General features: G+C 41.1%; 2 protein-coding genes across 2 annotated transcripts; both read right to left on the bottom strand.

Moving 5' to 3' along the window:
• Positions 1–856: 856 nt before the first annotated feature.
• LOC143099524 (E3 ubiquitin-protein ligase TRIM39-like) lies at positions 857–5,003 on the bottom strand. Its single transcript, XM_076262485.1, has 4 exons — positions 4,605–5,003; positions 3,031–3,261; positions 2,049–2,109; positions 857–1,392 (listed from the first exon to the last, which is right to left on the bottom strand). The coding sequence occupies exons 1-4, from the start codon at positions 5,001–5,003 to the stop codon at positions 857–859; spliced, it is 1,227 nt and encodes a 408-aa protein (XP_076118600.1).
• A 2,505-nt stretch (positions 5,004–7,508) lies between these two features.
• LOC143099523 (E3 ubiquitin-protein ligase TRIM39-like) lies at positions 7,509–16,754 on the bottom strand. Its single transcript, XM_076262484.1, has 6 exons — positions 16,665–16,754; positions 15,804–16,100; positions 10,951–11,046; positions 10,541–10,756; positions 9,156–9,255; positions 7,509–8,044 (listed from the first exon to the last, which is right to left on the bottom strand). Exons 1-6 carry the CDS (start codon positions 16,752–16,754, stop codon positions 7,509–7,511), a joined length of 1,335 nt encoding a protein of 444 aa, XP_076118599.1.
• Positions 16,755–16,828: the final 74 nt, after the last annotated feature.

The raw sequence follows: 16,828 nt of genomic DNA, 5'->3' as shown, positions 1-16,828 counted from the left end.
GAAATTGAGCGGAGTGGCCTGACATGAATTTGAGCGGAGGAGCGGCTGAGTGAACAGCCACCTGAGCGAGGAGCGGGATATTCGCACCGCTTAGCTCCGCTTACTAGCTCTGGTGCCCAATAACCCAATGAATCAGATTGTGCTTTAATCATAAAGAGAATATATGCGTTCCCACATATAGCCTGCCCCTGTGTATTAACCTCATAGCTGAAGACATTGTGCGAAACCAATGACTAAACCTGGGTTAATAGAGCGCAACAGTCCCGCCCCTCCTCCAAGAGAGCTTAGTTTCCACAAGTAAGTTTCCCATTAATTTCTCCAATTTACGCCTGGGAAAATCCGTATATAAAGAGTTTTAGATCATGCCTTAGGCTAACCAGCTGCGACATGACTCATAATCATACAACATCATTTTGAGCAAAAAAAGGCAAAGTACAAGACTGTGTAGGCCTACATATTTTAATTTTGGAGTGAAGGAACTACTCTAAATGCTTCTATTTTAATCTCACACAAGAAGATGACTAACTATACCACTTCCATTGAGTAAATTGAACTTTCAAGATGAGAAAAAACAGTTTTTATCGGACAGCCACACATCGGTTCTGACAGCCTCGGTATCCATCTTAATTCCAGCGAGTAGCGAGAAGTCAGGCGCAGGAACAGTGGCATAAATATTTCCATGGCAACAGCGATCTCTACCAATCAAAGGTTCTGCTTTTACCTGTTAGGATTTTGCATGTAGGCTACAATCGCTTAGTCATGTCATAGCTGGATTTAAGTCTACCATGGCCGGTTACGATGGCTTATACTCCGGAATCAGCAGTGGACGGGACTGTTGCGGTCTATAGGCAGGAAATTACGGTATTGGGGTCCACCCTGTGTCTTCTGCTGTCATCCACCCTGAATCTACTTGCAGGACCTTCAAAGTAAATACTGTGTTAAAGTATGGGTACACTTTCTCCTTGAAAGTGTCTTTGAGAGTGTGTATGTGTCCAAAAGTATCCGCATCAAAGAATGACAACTCTCCTCCGTTCCAGTCCAGCTGCACTCGGATTCTCTGCGGCTTCTGCTCCACCTTAAGGAAAGTGGAGGGGGTCGGCGTAGCGCGTGCGGCGTACTCGTCATCGTTACGCCACATAAACCAGCGTCCACTCATGGGGGTGAAGTCTCCCTTCCTCTTAGCAGACTCCGCCATCACGCCCAGAATCCAGCGTGGATAGTCCCCAACCTCCACATCCCAGCAGTGAGTGCCCATGTCAAAGCCCACAGAGCCCAGCACACTGTGGTACAAGTCATACCTCTGTGGGTTATTTTCAACGAATCTCACAGTGGTCAGATCCTCAGACAGGACCAGATCTGGGTGTGCAGTGTTGTGGTCTAGAGTCAAAGCAGCTGTGGGGAGAAAGAACACATGAACATGGAATCTAGAACCAGATCTAAAATAATAATAGAATAGAATTAGAATAGAAGACATCTGCTAATAATTATGGTAAATATATATGTGTCTGTTACAGTTACAGTAGACTTTTACAGTACATCCAGAGTAAAAGGAAAGGGGAAAAGAGAGAGAGAGAGAGGGGGGGGTACACCCTGAGTAAGAAAGGAGGAATGAGAGAGAGAGGGGGGGGTACATCCTGAGTAAGAAAGGGGAAAAGAGAGAGAGAGAGAGGGGGGGGGGTACATCCTGAGTAAGAAAGGGGAAAAGAGAGAGAGAGAGAGAGAGAGGTCCATATCATGTTGATGATTGATGTATGTGAATAGGTTAATAAAAGTTGTGTAATGCTAAAGAAAACACAGGGAGAAACATGTGATAACTAATTATGGTATGGTTATTGGTAACAGAGATGCAGCCTCTCAGGAGTAACATGTTTGATTGAAAAGTTTGGCAAATAACTTTGTTTTAATTACATTTTATACAGTGTCCCAACGTTTTTGGAAACAGAGTTGTAGAAAATGACAGCAACAAAAAGGTGCAGTGTGTGTGTGTGTGTGTGTACATATATACGCACGCTTCTCATCAGTCTCTCTCAACTGCTTTATGACTTCACACTTCAGTTTGTCCAGGTGTTTCGTCTTATTGAGCAGAATTTCTGAAACTTTTTCTGGATCCTGCAGTTTGCAATCGGTTCTGGAATGACATTCAGGAGTCAGTGCTGCTGTGGCTTTGGATTCAGAACCACAGAGAAGAGAGAGACAGGAGATTAATCACTTACATTTCAATGGTTTTCCGGTAATCCTGTAAAAAAAAAAGACATTGCACTATATCATGGTCATAATTCCAGGTTACACTTAATATTTAGGTTTACAAAACTTGCCTTTTTTCCATTATTTTGATGTTGTACAGCTACATTTGTAAATAAAACTGGAAAAGATTTTTTTTTAAATGGATTTTGATTTCAGGCTGTATGACAAATAAAGTAACTATTTCAAAGGGGTATGATGATTTTCTACATGGCACTGTACATGTACATATATACTGTACACAGTATATTCACAAGTTGTTCTGCGGGGTATTGCTGTAAAGAGATGAGGCGGAGGAAGTAGTAAAGCTATGCTATTTGGTGTGCTGCTAGTTAGAGGCCAAGTATTTCTCTGATTATTATTTATTTATGAGAGATGTCATTACGGAGCATCAGGGACAACATGTGCTGTTTGTATATATATATGTATATATATATATATATATATATATATATATATATATATATATATATATATATATTGGCGTCGGTGGTTATAAATGTATAATGAGTGATAGAATGTGAAAATGTTGGTTATTGCAGTTGTATTTGCGTTTACCATGTTGTGTACTTGTTAGCGTGTTTAGTGTCTTTGGTTGTACCTATGTGTTTATCCCCGTGTTGATGTATATGACTACCCTTGTTGTGTGTTACATGTGCTGTTGAGACTATCCTCGTGTTGCCCCTTATCATTGTCTGTGGTTGCCTTACTGCTGGTCCGATAAATGGCCATCCTAGCCAAATGTGTTCCCTGTCTGTGTGTGTGATATGAAAGGCAAAAATGGTTTACCTTCAGGTTTGTGTCCCCATCGGTTTCCAATTTCCTTTGTATGGCTTTGATAGTGTCGTTTAGACAGGTCATCTTCCTCCTTATGCGGCTGCTCATCTCCCATAACATCTGCAGCTTCTCCTCCTTCTCCTGCCTCACGATGGCCAGCCGCACCTTCTCCTCGTCCCGCAGGAACTGATGGAACTGCTCAAACTCCTCCGTGATCAGCTGCTCAATGTGTATGGACCGAGCCTGCAACAGCAAACAGGCCTATTACTGCTGATCAGCTGCTGGATGTGTATGGCCCGAGCCTAGAGCCTGCATGGCCTACTTCTCTGTGTGTTGGGCTTAGAAAGAATCTCTATTCATAAGACTGATGCCAATCTGATGTCAATCTCACCGTAATGCAATGTGTGGTTTCGTCTCCAGCGAGTTGTGCTTCTTCAAGGTCTTCCAGTTTGCTCTTTAGTCGCCCTAGACACAACTTCAGTTCCTCCTTGAAGTAAAACAAATCATATGGAGCTCAATGCAGTGATGTCACACCTCGCGTGCGCAGTGACCACTAAAACCTTTAGGGCCCAAGTTTGAGAACGGAATCTCCCAGCTTACAGGAGCGCATGCGCACTGTGGTCAGACCTAGATCACAAAGTGGGCAGAGCGAGGCTGAAGTTAATTAATAAAAAGATTTTGTTAAAGCCGGCCAATAGCAGTGTTGAGCAATACTTTTATTAAATGGAATGCATCAGACCAGATTAAAGTAGCACTTTAAATCCCAATATTGCTACGGGTGAATAGTACAAATATTAATATGTAGCATTTATTCTGCTGTTTTGAACATGTAGCAATAAGAAGTTGAGCTAAACGTGTGGTGTGCACGGCCTCCTAGCCCTAGAAGTATAAATCTATCTGTCATAACTCCCAGTCACAAACATATTTCTCTAGAAATCCCTCATATTAGATCAGAGTTTGATAAATTGTCTTTTAGCGTTTTTTTAGCTAAACATGGAATTCAAGATGTTCTGAAACTAAACGTATTTGAGTTAGTTAACCAGCTTACTGATGTGGCTGTGGCTCAGTGCTCTTGATCTGATCCTAAATCATTTTATTGTTATTTACTGTATTTTTTACCTCTGACATAATTATGATTTTCTGTCTTTTAATTTCTAACTTTGTGTTTTTATACCCTGTGTGTTGTTGTCAGGGCATTGCTGTAAAAAAGTGTGTTGTGCTCAGCCAATTTCCCCCTGAATAAACAATGCACAATCCCAGAGCAGAGCAGAGACAAGGAACAGACAAGCAGCGACAAATAATCTGAACTCGAGACAGAACAGGCAAGCAGATAGATGCCATAAAAGACATAGATCAGCTTGTGAAAGTCAGATTAATATGTAATGAAAGATTCCAGTTCTACTTGTTTTTTATGAGACAGCTGGTAGTTTGTAGGGGGTCCTTCACTTCAGCCATTTGATCTAGCTCATCAAAATCTATGACATTTTCAATTAACAAATACAACCACATGGTTTTGTGCATAGACTGCACTTTCTGTCAAGAGGAAATGACGCTAGCAGAATGTCAAGAGTATGAATATTGCTCACCTTAAGGTCAAACGGTTCAAACTTGTTTCGTGGTTTGATGGTGTGGCACGTGTGTTTACTGTCGAACTGGCACACGACACACACGGGGAAGTCATGCTCCACGCAGTAGAACTTGAGCTGCTCGCTGTGCTCTTTACAGAGCGCCCAGCACCCTGCATGAGGTTTTTGACTTCTCTCCTGCCAGAACGTCTCACACAGGTTCTTCAACACCAGGTTTGGTAGAAGCTGATCCTTCGATGACCTCCTCCTGCAGACTGGACACTTATGCGCCCCGATGTCCACCCAGAAGTCCTTTAGGCAGTGTTCACACACAGCGTGGCTACATGTCAGGAGCACGGGGTCCTTAAAGATGTCATTGCACACGATGCAGCAAAAATCCTCTTCATATTTTGTACCCATTTTGTCTGGTGAATATCTTACGTCTCTCTCTCTCTCTCTCTTGGTAGACAGTTTTTACCTTTCACACTCAACACGTGCCTAAATTAGGCTAATAATGATGTTTTCTCTCAGCAGATTGTCCACGTCTGTCTGAGACTTGGGCTTCAAGTGAATGACCTGTGCTTTAAATCAGTTGTGGTCAGCAGACACTCACGGCCTATCAGTTTACGACCTTATTTTTAGGAAGCAGTGAGTGGGTGGGACTCTAGCTCGGGAGGAATCTGATTGGCCAGCCCCACGCAGCCTTGACACAACTTCAGACTGAGCTGTATCAAGAAAGGAGGTATAAGTAACCATAGCTGCCTGTCTGTCTCCACACAGTCACAACCTGAGCACTGGGAGCAATGCTGACTGCATCTAGAAGTTATTCAGCTCAAGCAGGTGCACTGCAGCACCCCTACTGGCTGCCATGCGCTACTGCAGTCGTCTGCTCCTGAGGCATCTGTCATCGCTCTTCTGAAGGAGAATGACCCTGCCCATGCTCAGACAAGCCAAAACAGCTTGCTTTGGGCAAAACACTATAGTGCATTTAAAATACAAATCCCTCAATATAGGTAATTTCTTCAAAATGTGACACAAAAAAGATCAAGATCAAAAGCCTGAACTCCATGAAACAGACCCAAATGCTATGCCTGGCGAGTCAAATTCAAGACTTTTTTTCCTCCTTGTTGGTGGAATGAGTTGCCCAATGTTCTCTGTTCCTCTGATAGTTTTGGGTCTTTGAAGACGGGTCTAAAGGCATATCTGTTCAACATGCACTTAGTTTATTAAGCCTTTTTTATGAGTCATAGTTTGTATATGATGGTATTTATTTATTTTCAGTAGGCTATTGATTGAATTGACATTGTTGTTTATTATTGCTATTCTCCTTAATGTAATATACCAACTTTTCAAATTGTTTACTGTTAAATTTCACTTTGTATTGTTATTTGTATATCGCTTTGGACAAAAGTGTCTGCTACATACAAGCACTGCGCAGATCTGGCTGAATCTTTCAATACACACATAAGTTAGTTAGTTTATTTGTTGTCCCCTTAGGGAAATTCTTTTCACAGTTTTCTACGTTTTCATCATACATCGTCACAGGCACAGGATGGCACATCGAAACATTTCAGACACCTTAGACTTACATTAAGCCAGATCTGCGAAGCACTGCAAGATCGAACGTGCCTGCTGATTTGACGATTTTATCTTAAATTAAGATAAATGTACTTAATCCATTGGCAGATAAATTGACTTGTTTTGTGTCTTGATTTAAGAAGATTTTGGCTTATTTTAAGGCAAACAATCTTACAAGACAGCTTAAAGTAAGTATCTTTATACTAACAACAATACTAACTAGATGTTTTATCTCAATATAACATTATAATACTTGGTAAGATCCCTTTTTGCAGGGTGCAGTGGGTTTGGGTTCAGAGCCAGAACAAAAAGACATGAACCACATCACTCACCTTACAAAAGTGTTCTTGTAGTTCTATAAAAATACAAACAAAATAAGAAACAAATAAATGTACATACCATAGACATATTATCCACAAGGGCTTGTTATCCATTGGACATAATCATAGCAATAAAAAAGACCTAAACATTCCTCACCAAAGTCCTCCTCTTTATTTTTTTTCCAGAGATATTGTTAGAGGGAAGTCCACAAAGAGTGTGCTGTACACTGACCAATAGACCTCTGAAGTTCACCTATAAAAAAGCTGCCATCTTTGAGATCCGGTATCTTGCGATTTTTCCTATGGGAAAATAACATGGGGGTTTTAAATGATCGTAAAATGTCCTCTGCCTTCGAGTGGCTTCTGTGATGTTCAGTATGTGAAGACCATACAGTAGATATATATATATATATCTATGGTTAAGACGGCAAAGATACATTTTTGCTACCCCAGAGCTAACTTGCAGTGCAACTTGCCATAGGTAGTTAGCTTTAATTAACACCTGGATCTCCTTATATGGGCAAAGATGGCAGCTTTGGTTCCTTTTCAGAGGTCTATTACAACACGCAAGACCAGTCCCAACACACTGATACTGATAGTAGTACATCCTTGTTGTCCCCTGCCATGTCACATTACTGGTCAATAATCGTCACAACATTTTATTGATATAGCACTAGTTGACTAAATGTGTGAGGCCCATCAGTCTTCCTCTACTCTGTTACAGGATCCCAGTGAGAAAAAAAAAACATGTGTTCACTGCACACATTTATTCCACTGCTTGGTTGAATTTCCCATTGCCCTGCGTAATTTAGAATGTGCATTAATTTCTGTTAACAGACCACCGTGTCATCCATTATCCCTTACGTATTAACCACAGTGCCCAATAACCCAGTCCCCCAATCAGATCGTGATTTAATCATAAAGGTAAGATATGCGTTCCCACATATAGCCTGCCCCTGTGTATTAACCTCATATCTGAAGACATTGTGCAAAACCAATGAATAAACCTGGGTTAATAGGCAGGCTATTACGGTATCGGGGTCCAGCCCTCATCTTCTGGTGTTATCCACTCTGAAGTTGATGTCAACACCTTCATAGTAAAGACTGTGTTAAAGTATGGGTACACTTTCTCCTTGAAAGTGTCTTTGAGAGTGTGTATGTGTCCAAAAGTATCCGCATCAAAGAATGACAACTCTCCTCCGTTCCAGTCCAGCTGCACTCGGATTCTCTGCGGCTTCTGCTCCACCTTAAGGAAAGTGGAGGGGGTCGGTGTAGCGCGTGCGGCGTACTCGTCATCGTTACGCCACATAAACCAGCGTCCACTCATGGGGGTGAAGTCTCCCTTCCTCTTAGCAGACTCCGCCATCACGCCCAGAATCCAGCGTGGATAGTCCCCAACCTCCACATCCCAGCAGTGAGTGCCCATGTCAAAGCCCACAGAGCCCAGCACACTGTGGTACAAGTCATACCTCTGTGGGTTATTTTCAACGAATCTCACAGTGGTCAGATCCTCAGACAGGACCAGATCTGGGTGTGCAGTGTTGGGATCCAGAGTCAAAGCAGCTGTGGGGAGAAAGAACACATGAACATGGAATCTAAAATAATGGTAAATGTACATGCATCTGTTACAGATACAGTAGACTTTTATGATGCATCCTGAGTAAGAGGATAGGGGAAGAGAGAGAGGGGGAGAAAGAGAGAGGTCCATATCATGTTGATGATCCAAGGACCTGCAAGAGTGGGCTTGATCAGGTCGCCAAAAGAATTGCAACACTACCTCATCTTTGAAAATTGGGCACACAGATCAAAAGTTATCTGCATTAGAACATCCAGTAAGCCAAAACGCATTAATAAAGTGGTTGCTATGCTGGTTGCTAGGGTAATCATGCTGGTTGCTAGGGTCACATTGTAGTGGAAGTTGCTAGGTTAATTAGCATGGTTGCTAGGGTGTTGCTAGGGTAATTAAGGTAGTTGGTAGGGTGCAATTCTGCGTGGAAATATATTGTATTATGTATTTTGGCATTAGGAAGTAAATGTTAAACTGCTACAACACAATTCCCTGATATTCCATGACTTTGCCCCAAAAATGATGAAATTCCCTGACTTTCCATGTCTGGAATAGATTTGATAAAATTCCACGATATTCCAGAAATTCCAATAATTCCAATAACTTACCATAGGGTAATTAGAAAGGTTGCTAGGGTGTTGCTAGAGTAAACATATGGTGGTTGCTATGCTAAATAACGTGATGACAATGCTGGTTGCTAGGGTAATCAGCCAATTCATGGCTAGGTTGACATTATAGGGGTGGTTGGTAGGTTGTTGATAGGGTAATTAAGATGGTTGCTAGGGTACATATGGTGGTTATATGCTAAATAACGTGGTTGCTATGCTGTTTGCTAGGGTTAAAGCCAAACCATGTGTATACAGGTCATGTACATGGTCTCCTGTGGATCTACAAAGATCTGTTTGAAGAAATTTACTGGCTTGAATTTTTAGAGCTGGAACCGTGTCGATAGCTCAAACGCTCTAGGAGCAGTTGTCGGTACAAAAACTGGATTAACAGGAATAATATGAAAACTTAAGAAGAACAACAATTTGCTTGATCAAGCCAACAAATTATGTTGCTAACTTGTGTGTGTGTGTGTGTGTGTGTGTGTACATATATACGCACGCTTCTCAACAGTCTCTCTCAACTGCTTAATGACTTGGTACTTCAGTTTGTCCAGGTGCTTCGTCTCATTGAGCAGAGCTTCTGCAACTTTCTCTGGCTCCTGCAGTTTGCAATCGGTTCTGGAATGACATTCATGAGTTAGTGCTGCTGTGGCTTTGGGTTCAGAGCCACAGAGAAGAGAGAGAGACAGGAGATTAATCACTTACATTTCAACGGTCTTCCGGTAATCCTGTAAAAAAGTAGATGAAGAATGCTATATCAAGGTTATAATTCCAGGTTACACAGAATATTTAGGTTTACAAGAACAATATTTTGGGCAGCTCTATCTGTCAAAAAGTGATTAAGACGTCCTGTCACTAGGGGGAGCTATAGGGCAGCGGCAGTGTTGATGTCCAGCTCAGAATACAGAATATAGTGCAGTATGTAAGGGATAATGTATTGTCCACCAGTAATAAGGCCCCAACAAAGGTCCCAACAAAGAGAACAGAACCCCGATGTGCAGCGGAGTGGTTTTGCTTCGACCTGAAGGGACTTAATTTCTGATAATTACCGGAGGACAATACATGGCTACTTGCCAAAACGAGAACAGAAATTCAACACAATGGGTCTTTACAAATGTGAATGGAACTTTCTGCAGCACTCTGAAGAGCTGTGTAATAAATATACTGTGAAGCGGAAGCGGCACCCATTTTTTCATCCTCATGGGGTGTAGGAAACCTGTGGATATATAACTAGATATTGCCTTTAGCTTCTCAGCATATGTCTGCCTATGTATTACATTTATTTTAGTTTATCTACCTACATATATAAAACAACACCCATGGCCATTTACTGTTCACTCTCTCTTTCTCTTGTTTTACTGTTCACTCTCTTTCTCTTGTTTTACTGTTCACTCTCTTTCTCTTGTTTTACTGTTCACTCTCTCTTTCTCTTGTGTTACTGTTCACTCTATTTCTCTCTTGTTTTACTGTTCACTCTCTTTCTCTTGTGTTACTGTTTACTCTCTTTTTCTCTTGTGTTACTGTTCACTCGCTTTCTCTTGTGTTACTGTTCACTCTATTTCTCTTGTTTTACTGTTCACTCTCTTTCTCTTGTTTTTCTGTTCCCTCTCTTTCTCTTGTTTTTCTGTTCCCTCTCTTTCTCTTGTTTTACTGTTCACTCTCTTTTTCTCTTGTTTTACTGTTCACTCTCTTTCTCTTGTTTTACTGTTCACTCTCTCTTTCTCTTGTTTTTCTGTTCCCTCTCTTTCTCTTGTTTTACTGTTCACTCTCTTTCTGTACTGTCTGTACTGAAACATTAAATTTCACCCTAAAGCCAGATGTCCATAATTTTTTAGTGAGCAGTGTATATACAGTATATATATATGAAAGGCAAAAATGGTTTACCGTCAGGTTTGTGACCCCATCAGCTTCCAATTTCCTTTGTATGGCTTTGATGGCGTCTTTCAGATAGGTCATCTTCCTTCTTATGCGGCCGCTCATGTCCCGCAGCATCTGCAGCTTCTCCTCCTTCTCCTGCCTCACGATGGCCAGCCGGACCTTCTCCTCGTCCCGCAGGAACCGGTGGAACTGCTCAAACTCCTCTGTGATCAGCTGCTCAATCTGTATGGACCGAGCCTGCAACAGCAAACAGGCCTATTACTGCTGATCAGCTGCTCGATGTGTACTGTATGGCCCGAGCCTACTTTTCTGTGTTGGGCTTAGAAAGAATCTCTATTCATAAGACTAATGCTTCTTATTTTGTGTGAAATTTAAATGGAGGTTTCAGTAATATTTTGTGTGAATGTCAATCTCACCGTAATGCAATGTGTGGTTTCGTCTCCAGCGAGTTGTGCTTCTTCAAGGTCTTCCAGTCTGGTCTTTAGTCGCCCTAGACTCAACTTCAGTTCCTCCTGGAAGTAAAACAAATCTTGAAGATAATCCTCAATGCAGTGATGTTACACCTCGCGTGCACAGTGACCACTAAAACCTTTAGGGCCCAAGTTTAAGAACAGAATCTCCCAGCTAACAGGAGAGCATGGGCACTGTGGCCAGCCGGTCAGATGCATGAAGTGGGCAGAGCGAGGCTGAAGTTAATTAATAAAAGATTTTTGTTAATGCTGACCAATAGCAATAGCACACAACCACACATAGACCATATCAGTCATAGAGCAGCTTTTGACCAAACAAATCTGTGAACGTGAAATTAATATGTGACGAAAGATTGCAGTTCTGCTTGTTGATTACAATTCCTATCTATTCCACATTTGATTTCCAAAATGAAAAATATATATTTAATATATTTTATATATATATATATATTAGGGCTGTCAATCGATGAAAAAAAAAAATCTAATTAATTACATACTCTGTGATTAATTAATCTAAATTAATCGCATATATATTTTTTGCTGTGAAAGTATTTTAAATATTTAAATTCTACGGAGCCCGGGAAGGGTCACATTGGTAAATATTTTTAGGTCACGTTGGTAAATATTTTTAGACCGCACTATTGCGTTCCTTCGCAATAGTTTTGCGTTCCCACGAAATACTTTTGCGTTCCCTCGCAATACTTTTGCGTTCCCTCGCAATACTTTTGCGTTCCCTCGCAATAACTTTTGCGTTCCCTCGCAATACTTTTTGCATTCCCTCGCAATAACTTTTGAGTTCCCTCGCAATAATTTGTGTTCCCTCACAATAACTCTATGCTGCTGCTTCCTCAGTGAGCCGTGCCACATCCCATGTCGAATTGGACAAACGATACTTTAAAATCCTCACTTTAATGTTACTGTGTGAGGCTGGCAACTATAGTTATGCCAGTTCATAAGGAGCCTCACAGCTGTGCAAGTTGCAGCAACTATTTCTCCTCTCACGGATCCCGTTCTCTCGTGAATCCATGTTGCCGTCTGCTGTGTGTGTGTGTGTGTGCATTGAGTTACCCTACCCTCTCCCCACCTCTCCCCCCACTAGATCCCACTCACTCACTGTGCGCTCTGATATGACACTGACCATGAACTAACGTGCTGACAGCGCTGCGTGAATGGGGACTGAAATGTATGGAGCCCAAGTTGAAACTGCAAAGCAACAGAACAAAAATGATCCTGAGGAACTCAAAAAGGTATTGCGAGGGAACGCAAAAGTTGTTGCGAGGGAACGCAAAAGTATTGCGAGGGAATGCAAAAACTATTGTGAGGGAACGCAAAAGTATTGCGAGGGAACGCAAAAAGTATTGCGTGGGAACGCAAAAGTGCGGTCTAAAAATATTGCCCACCCTGTCCCCAGGGGGGCTCCGTAAAATTCTAATAAATCATTGAATAATCAGCATTAGTGACATCAAAGTTCAAAAACTATTTTATTATTATTTTAATAATGGTCATAATAATCTATGATATGACCTAATATGCTAAGGAAATAAATTCAAAAGTGCTTCAGGAGGAAGTTGTTTTTCACATACAAGGTATTTCAGGTCACAGATATAACCTAAGGGACACAATGAAAATAAATTAACACTCCCCTCAATGTCAACACTATTTCTTTGAATTGATGTGCGACTTTAAGGGTTGATGAACTCCGGTGATATGCAAATTCCTTGCTGCAGACATTGCAGAGGACTTTATTTTTATCAACACTTCATTTTTATCAACACATCAGGCCATTTTTTAAAAGTAAATGTTCCAATCAATGATCTAGGCAGCACATTTTCTTCTCTCTCCTTCATTTTACAGTCTAATGGTTACTGACTACAACGGCTCAGGGGTCAAAAGTCATACGGAATCGATTAATCTGCGTTATTTTTTTTAATCAGTTATTTTTTCTCAAATTAATTAATCGAAATTAATCAGTTAATTTGACAGCCCTAATATATATATATAAAATATATATTCAGTGGATAAAATATATATTTTTTCTTTATTCCAGGAGTAGTCTATGCCGTAAACCATAACTGACCATTCAATCTAGAGCTGCTAATTAATCCTCAATCTAGAGCGGATCAATCAATCTAGGGCTAATTAATCCTCAATCTAGATTGGATCAATCAATCTAGGGCTAATTAATCCTCAATCTTGAGCAGATCAATCAATTAAGGGCTAATTAATACTCAATCTAGAGCAATCAATCTATGGCTAATTAATCCTCAATCTAGAGCAGATCAATCAATCTAGGGATGATGTTTCAGTCTCAAAAATGGCAACATACTTGTGCATCTTTACTTGCCCTTGTTCACAATAAATGTCTTTATCTATTGTTCATGAATTAATAGGCAGACATGTGGACTCGAGTCACATGACTTGGACTCGAGTCAGACTTTTAATGACTTCAGACTCGACTTGATCAAAATCGGCATGACTTGCGACTCGACTTGGACTTGAATACTATTCACTCGAGACTTGACTCGGACTTTGCCTCTTTGACTTGTAATGACTTGACATGTCTCGAGTCAAAAAATAAATTTCCTGATCCTGGACCAGTCATCCCAAAGATGCTTTCACTTTCGCGAGTAAAAAGCAGGCAGTGCACAGTGATCAGTGCTGCTGCTACCACCACACGCACTGTGTGTAGGGCACCAAGAGACAGAGGAAGGACCAACATTAAATAAATAGTGGCTTTACTGCAAACTGATTTGCACTCTTGTTAGAGAACGTTTACAATGTCAAAATGCACCAACAGCATGTTACATAAAGATGATACTTTTCGGGTCCTCTCCATTAAGATCCAACTTGAAAGTATGCTAGCCTACTCCATTTAATTGAGAACGCGTCTCAGCGCGCACTAAAGGGAATAGAAAACGAGTGGCAGGTTCCAGCTGGCCTGTCATTGTTGATGATGATTGATATCTCCGTCCTTATATAAGAAAGGTATAAAAGGAAATCATGAAGAGCTTAGGGGAAATTGTGGATTTATCCGGTTCTCACTACTGTTGTAAACCTTGAGAGTCAGGGCTGCACACACTGTGATTTGGAAAATGGACAAGAATAAAGAGTTGTCTTTGCCTTTGTGTAATAGAACTATTGAGTCTGGAGAGTTTGGAAGTCTTCAATAATTCGTTTAACATGAAGCACATGATATTAGGCCTATGCCTATTGATACACATTCCACTTAACTAGGTGGCTACTGGCTACCAGGCTCATAATTCATTTGCAAACAGAAAATGTCTAGCAAGCATCATGTCATTACATGCTTTTTTTCCCAAAGGAATGAAAGCTGTTTGTGCCAACTTAAAATCATGCTTATCATTGTTAATATTGTGCTATATAATACACGTGGCACAAACAATGTTAGAGTTTGTGGACTAGCCATAGCTAATGGAGCGAAAAAAAAGATCATTAGGAGAACGTGAGGACAGTGGCACACAATGGGCTTAAAGTGACAGTGCACCATTTACAAATGAGTTAAACAGCATCACATAGTAGCCTATTTAAGAAATGAATACTTTAAAACAAAATTACTGTGTCATTACATAACATAGAAGTGTTTTACTTTTACCTTTGTGGTTACTCAGTAATTTTGTGATTTATGCTGTTAATATGCCATATAAGAAGCTTTAGTCTTTAGGGAGAACATTTACTTTTTAATCGCAATTAATCTAGATTCTAGATGAATTCATTTTAAAATATGAGATTAATTCGTTATTTTTTTATTCGTTTGACAGCCCTAATAAAATCGTAATTAACCGCAACAATTTACTAATGTAGCCTATGTGACGATTCTTCTCGTCACCATTTATTGTAATCATTAACCATTACCTTGGCTTTATGAGTTGCCACTGGCAGACAACCTAATAAATTGTGCAGGCAAATCTGTGGCCTAGCGCAGTGAAATGCCATCAGTCAAATTATTACTCATCCTTACAGTGGACGCCGCAATTTGGAAAAACAATATATATTTGCTGCTCTGCTGAGTGCCATGTAGCTATCCGTTTCGTACAGATTACTCAGGTATGTTCATGCATATATTTCACAGGTATGCGGATGCATATATCGTAAAAGATTTCAAGACAGAAACATTGAACATATTTTATTTAATCTGTATTTATAAAAAAAATACTGTAGATTAGATTGATGTGTTAAAATTATGTTTGATAGTCTAATAACGCCATTATTAAGTGAAGAGTACCTGATGACTTGTTCAGGACTTGAAAAAGATTGGGACTTGGACTTGGACTTGGACTCGACTTGCCCTTCTCTGTCTTTACTTAGGACTTGACTTGGACTTGACTGCTAAGACTTGGGACTTACTTGTGACTTGCCAAACAGTGACTTGGTCCCACCTCTGTAAATAGGCAGATGAATTATGATTTTTTTCTATTGTTTAAAAGATTCTTTTCAATTCTGGTTTTTGGTTCTAGCTCCAGTTCTTTCTTATCGATTCTACTTTATTCTAACATTTTGGTTCCCAACCCTAAATGACCCTGAATATTCCGCCATTCAAGGGGGTAATTTTTCTAAGACAGCTGGTAGTTTGTAGGGGGTCTTTCACTCAGTGGAGCTGTCGTCAACTTCAAACTGTAACACTTCAACCATTTGATCTAGCTCATCAAAATAGTTCTATGACATTTTCAATTAACAAATAGAACCATGTGGTTTTGTTTTCAGAGTGCAGCGCATAGACTGCACTCTCTGTCAAGAGGAAATGACGCTAGCAGAATGTCAAGAGTATGAATATTGCTCACCTTAAGGTCAAACGGTTCAAATTCCTCTTCGTTTCGTGGTTTGATGGTGTGGCACGTGTGTTTTCTGGCGAAGCGGCACACGAGACACACGGGGAAGTCATGCTCCATACAGTAGAAGTTGAGCTGCTCGCTGTGCTCTTTACAGAGCTCCTCACACCCTGCTCGAGGTTTCTGACTTCTCTCCTGCCAGAACGTCTCACACAGGTACTTCATGACCAGGTTTGGCAGCAGCTGACCCTTCGATGACCTCCTCCTGCAGACTGGACACTCGTGGGCCCCGTTGTCCACCCAGAAGTGCTTTAGGCAGGGTTCACACACAGCGTGGGTGCATGTCAGGAGCACGGGGTCCTTAAAGATGTCATTGCACATGATGCAGCAGAAATCCTTTTCGTATTTTGTACCCATTGTGTCTGGTGAAAATCTCGTCTCTCTCTCTCTCTCTTGGTGGACAGTTTTTACTTTCACCTAAATTAGGCTAATAATGATGTTTTCTCTCAGCAGATTGTCCACGTCTGTCTGAGACTTGGGCTTCAAATGAATGACCTGTGCTTTAAATCAGTTGTGGTCAGCAGACACTCACGGCCTATCAGTTTACGACCTTATTTTTAGGAAGCAGTCAGTGGGTGAGACTCTAGCTCGAGAGAAATCTGATTGGCCAGCCCCATGCAGCCTTGACACATGACACCTCTTCTCTTGTTACTTCTGGCTACTGTGGCTCCTCAACTTCAGACTCAAGAAAGGAGGTGTAAATAACCATAGCTGCCTGTCTGTCTCCACACAGTCACAACCTGAGTACTGGGAGCAATGCTGACTGCATCTACAAGTTATTCAGCTCAAGCAGGTGCACTGCAGCACCCCTACTGGCTGCCATGCGCTACTGCAGCCGTCGGCTCCTGAGGCATCTGTGTCATCCCTCTCCTGGAGAATGACCCTGCCCGCGTTGAGCACCATGTTTGGGCATCACTCCAGGACGCTGAAAATACAATGGTGCATCCCTTAAAATAGGTTTGTTTCTTCTTCAAAAT

This window comes from Alosa pseudoharengus, unplaced genomic scaffold (assembly GCF_046254945.1).
Source record: "Alosa pseudoharengus isolate Yale_2024_CS ecotype anadromous, Long Island Sound unplaced genomic scaffold, YU_APseudo_1.1 YU_APseudo_1.1_scf_3, whole genome shotgun sequence".
NCBI lineage: Eukaryota > Metazoa > Chordata > Actinopteri > Clupeiformes > Clupeidae > Alosa > Alosa pseudoharengus.
The sequence above is the reverse complement of the archived record's forward strand: the minus strand, read 5'-3'. Positions and strand labels throughout refer to the sequence as shown.

Coding starts and splice junctions, on each gene's coding strand:
- LOC143099524 (XM_076262485.1), bottom strand. CDS start 5,003: ATGGGTACAAAATATGAAGAGGATTTTTGCTGCATCGTGTGCAATGAC. Junction 3,262..4,604: donor TTGAACCGTTTGACCTTAAG/GTGAGCAATATT, acceptor TTGCTGTTGCAG/GCTCGGTCCATACACATTGA. Junction 2,110..3,030: donor ATGGGGACACAAACCTGAAG/GTAAACCATTTT, acceptor TGCAAACTGCAG/GATCCAGAAAAAGTTTCAGA.
- LOC143099523 (XM_076262484.1), bottom strand. CDS start 16,754: ATGGTGCTCAACGCGGGCAGGGTCATTCTCCAGGAGAGGGATGACACA. Junction 16,101..16,664: donor GCAGTAGCGCATGGCAGCCA/GTAGGGGTGCTG, acceptor CCCTGCCTAAAG/CACTTCTGGGTGGACAACGG. Junction 9,256..10,540: donor ATGGGGTCACAAACCTGACG/GTAAACCATTTT, acceptor TGCAAACTGCAG/GAGCCAGAGAAAGTTGCAGA.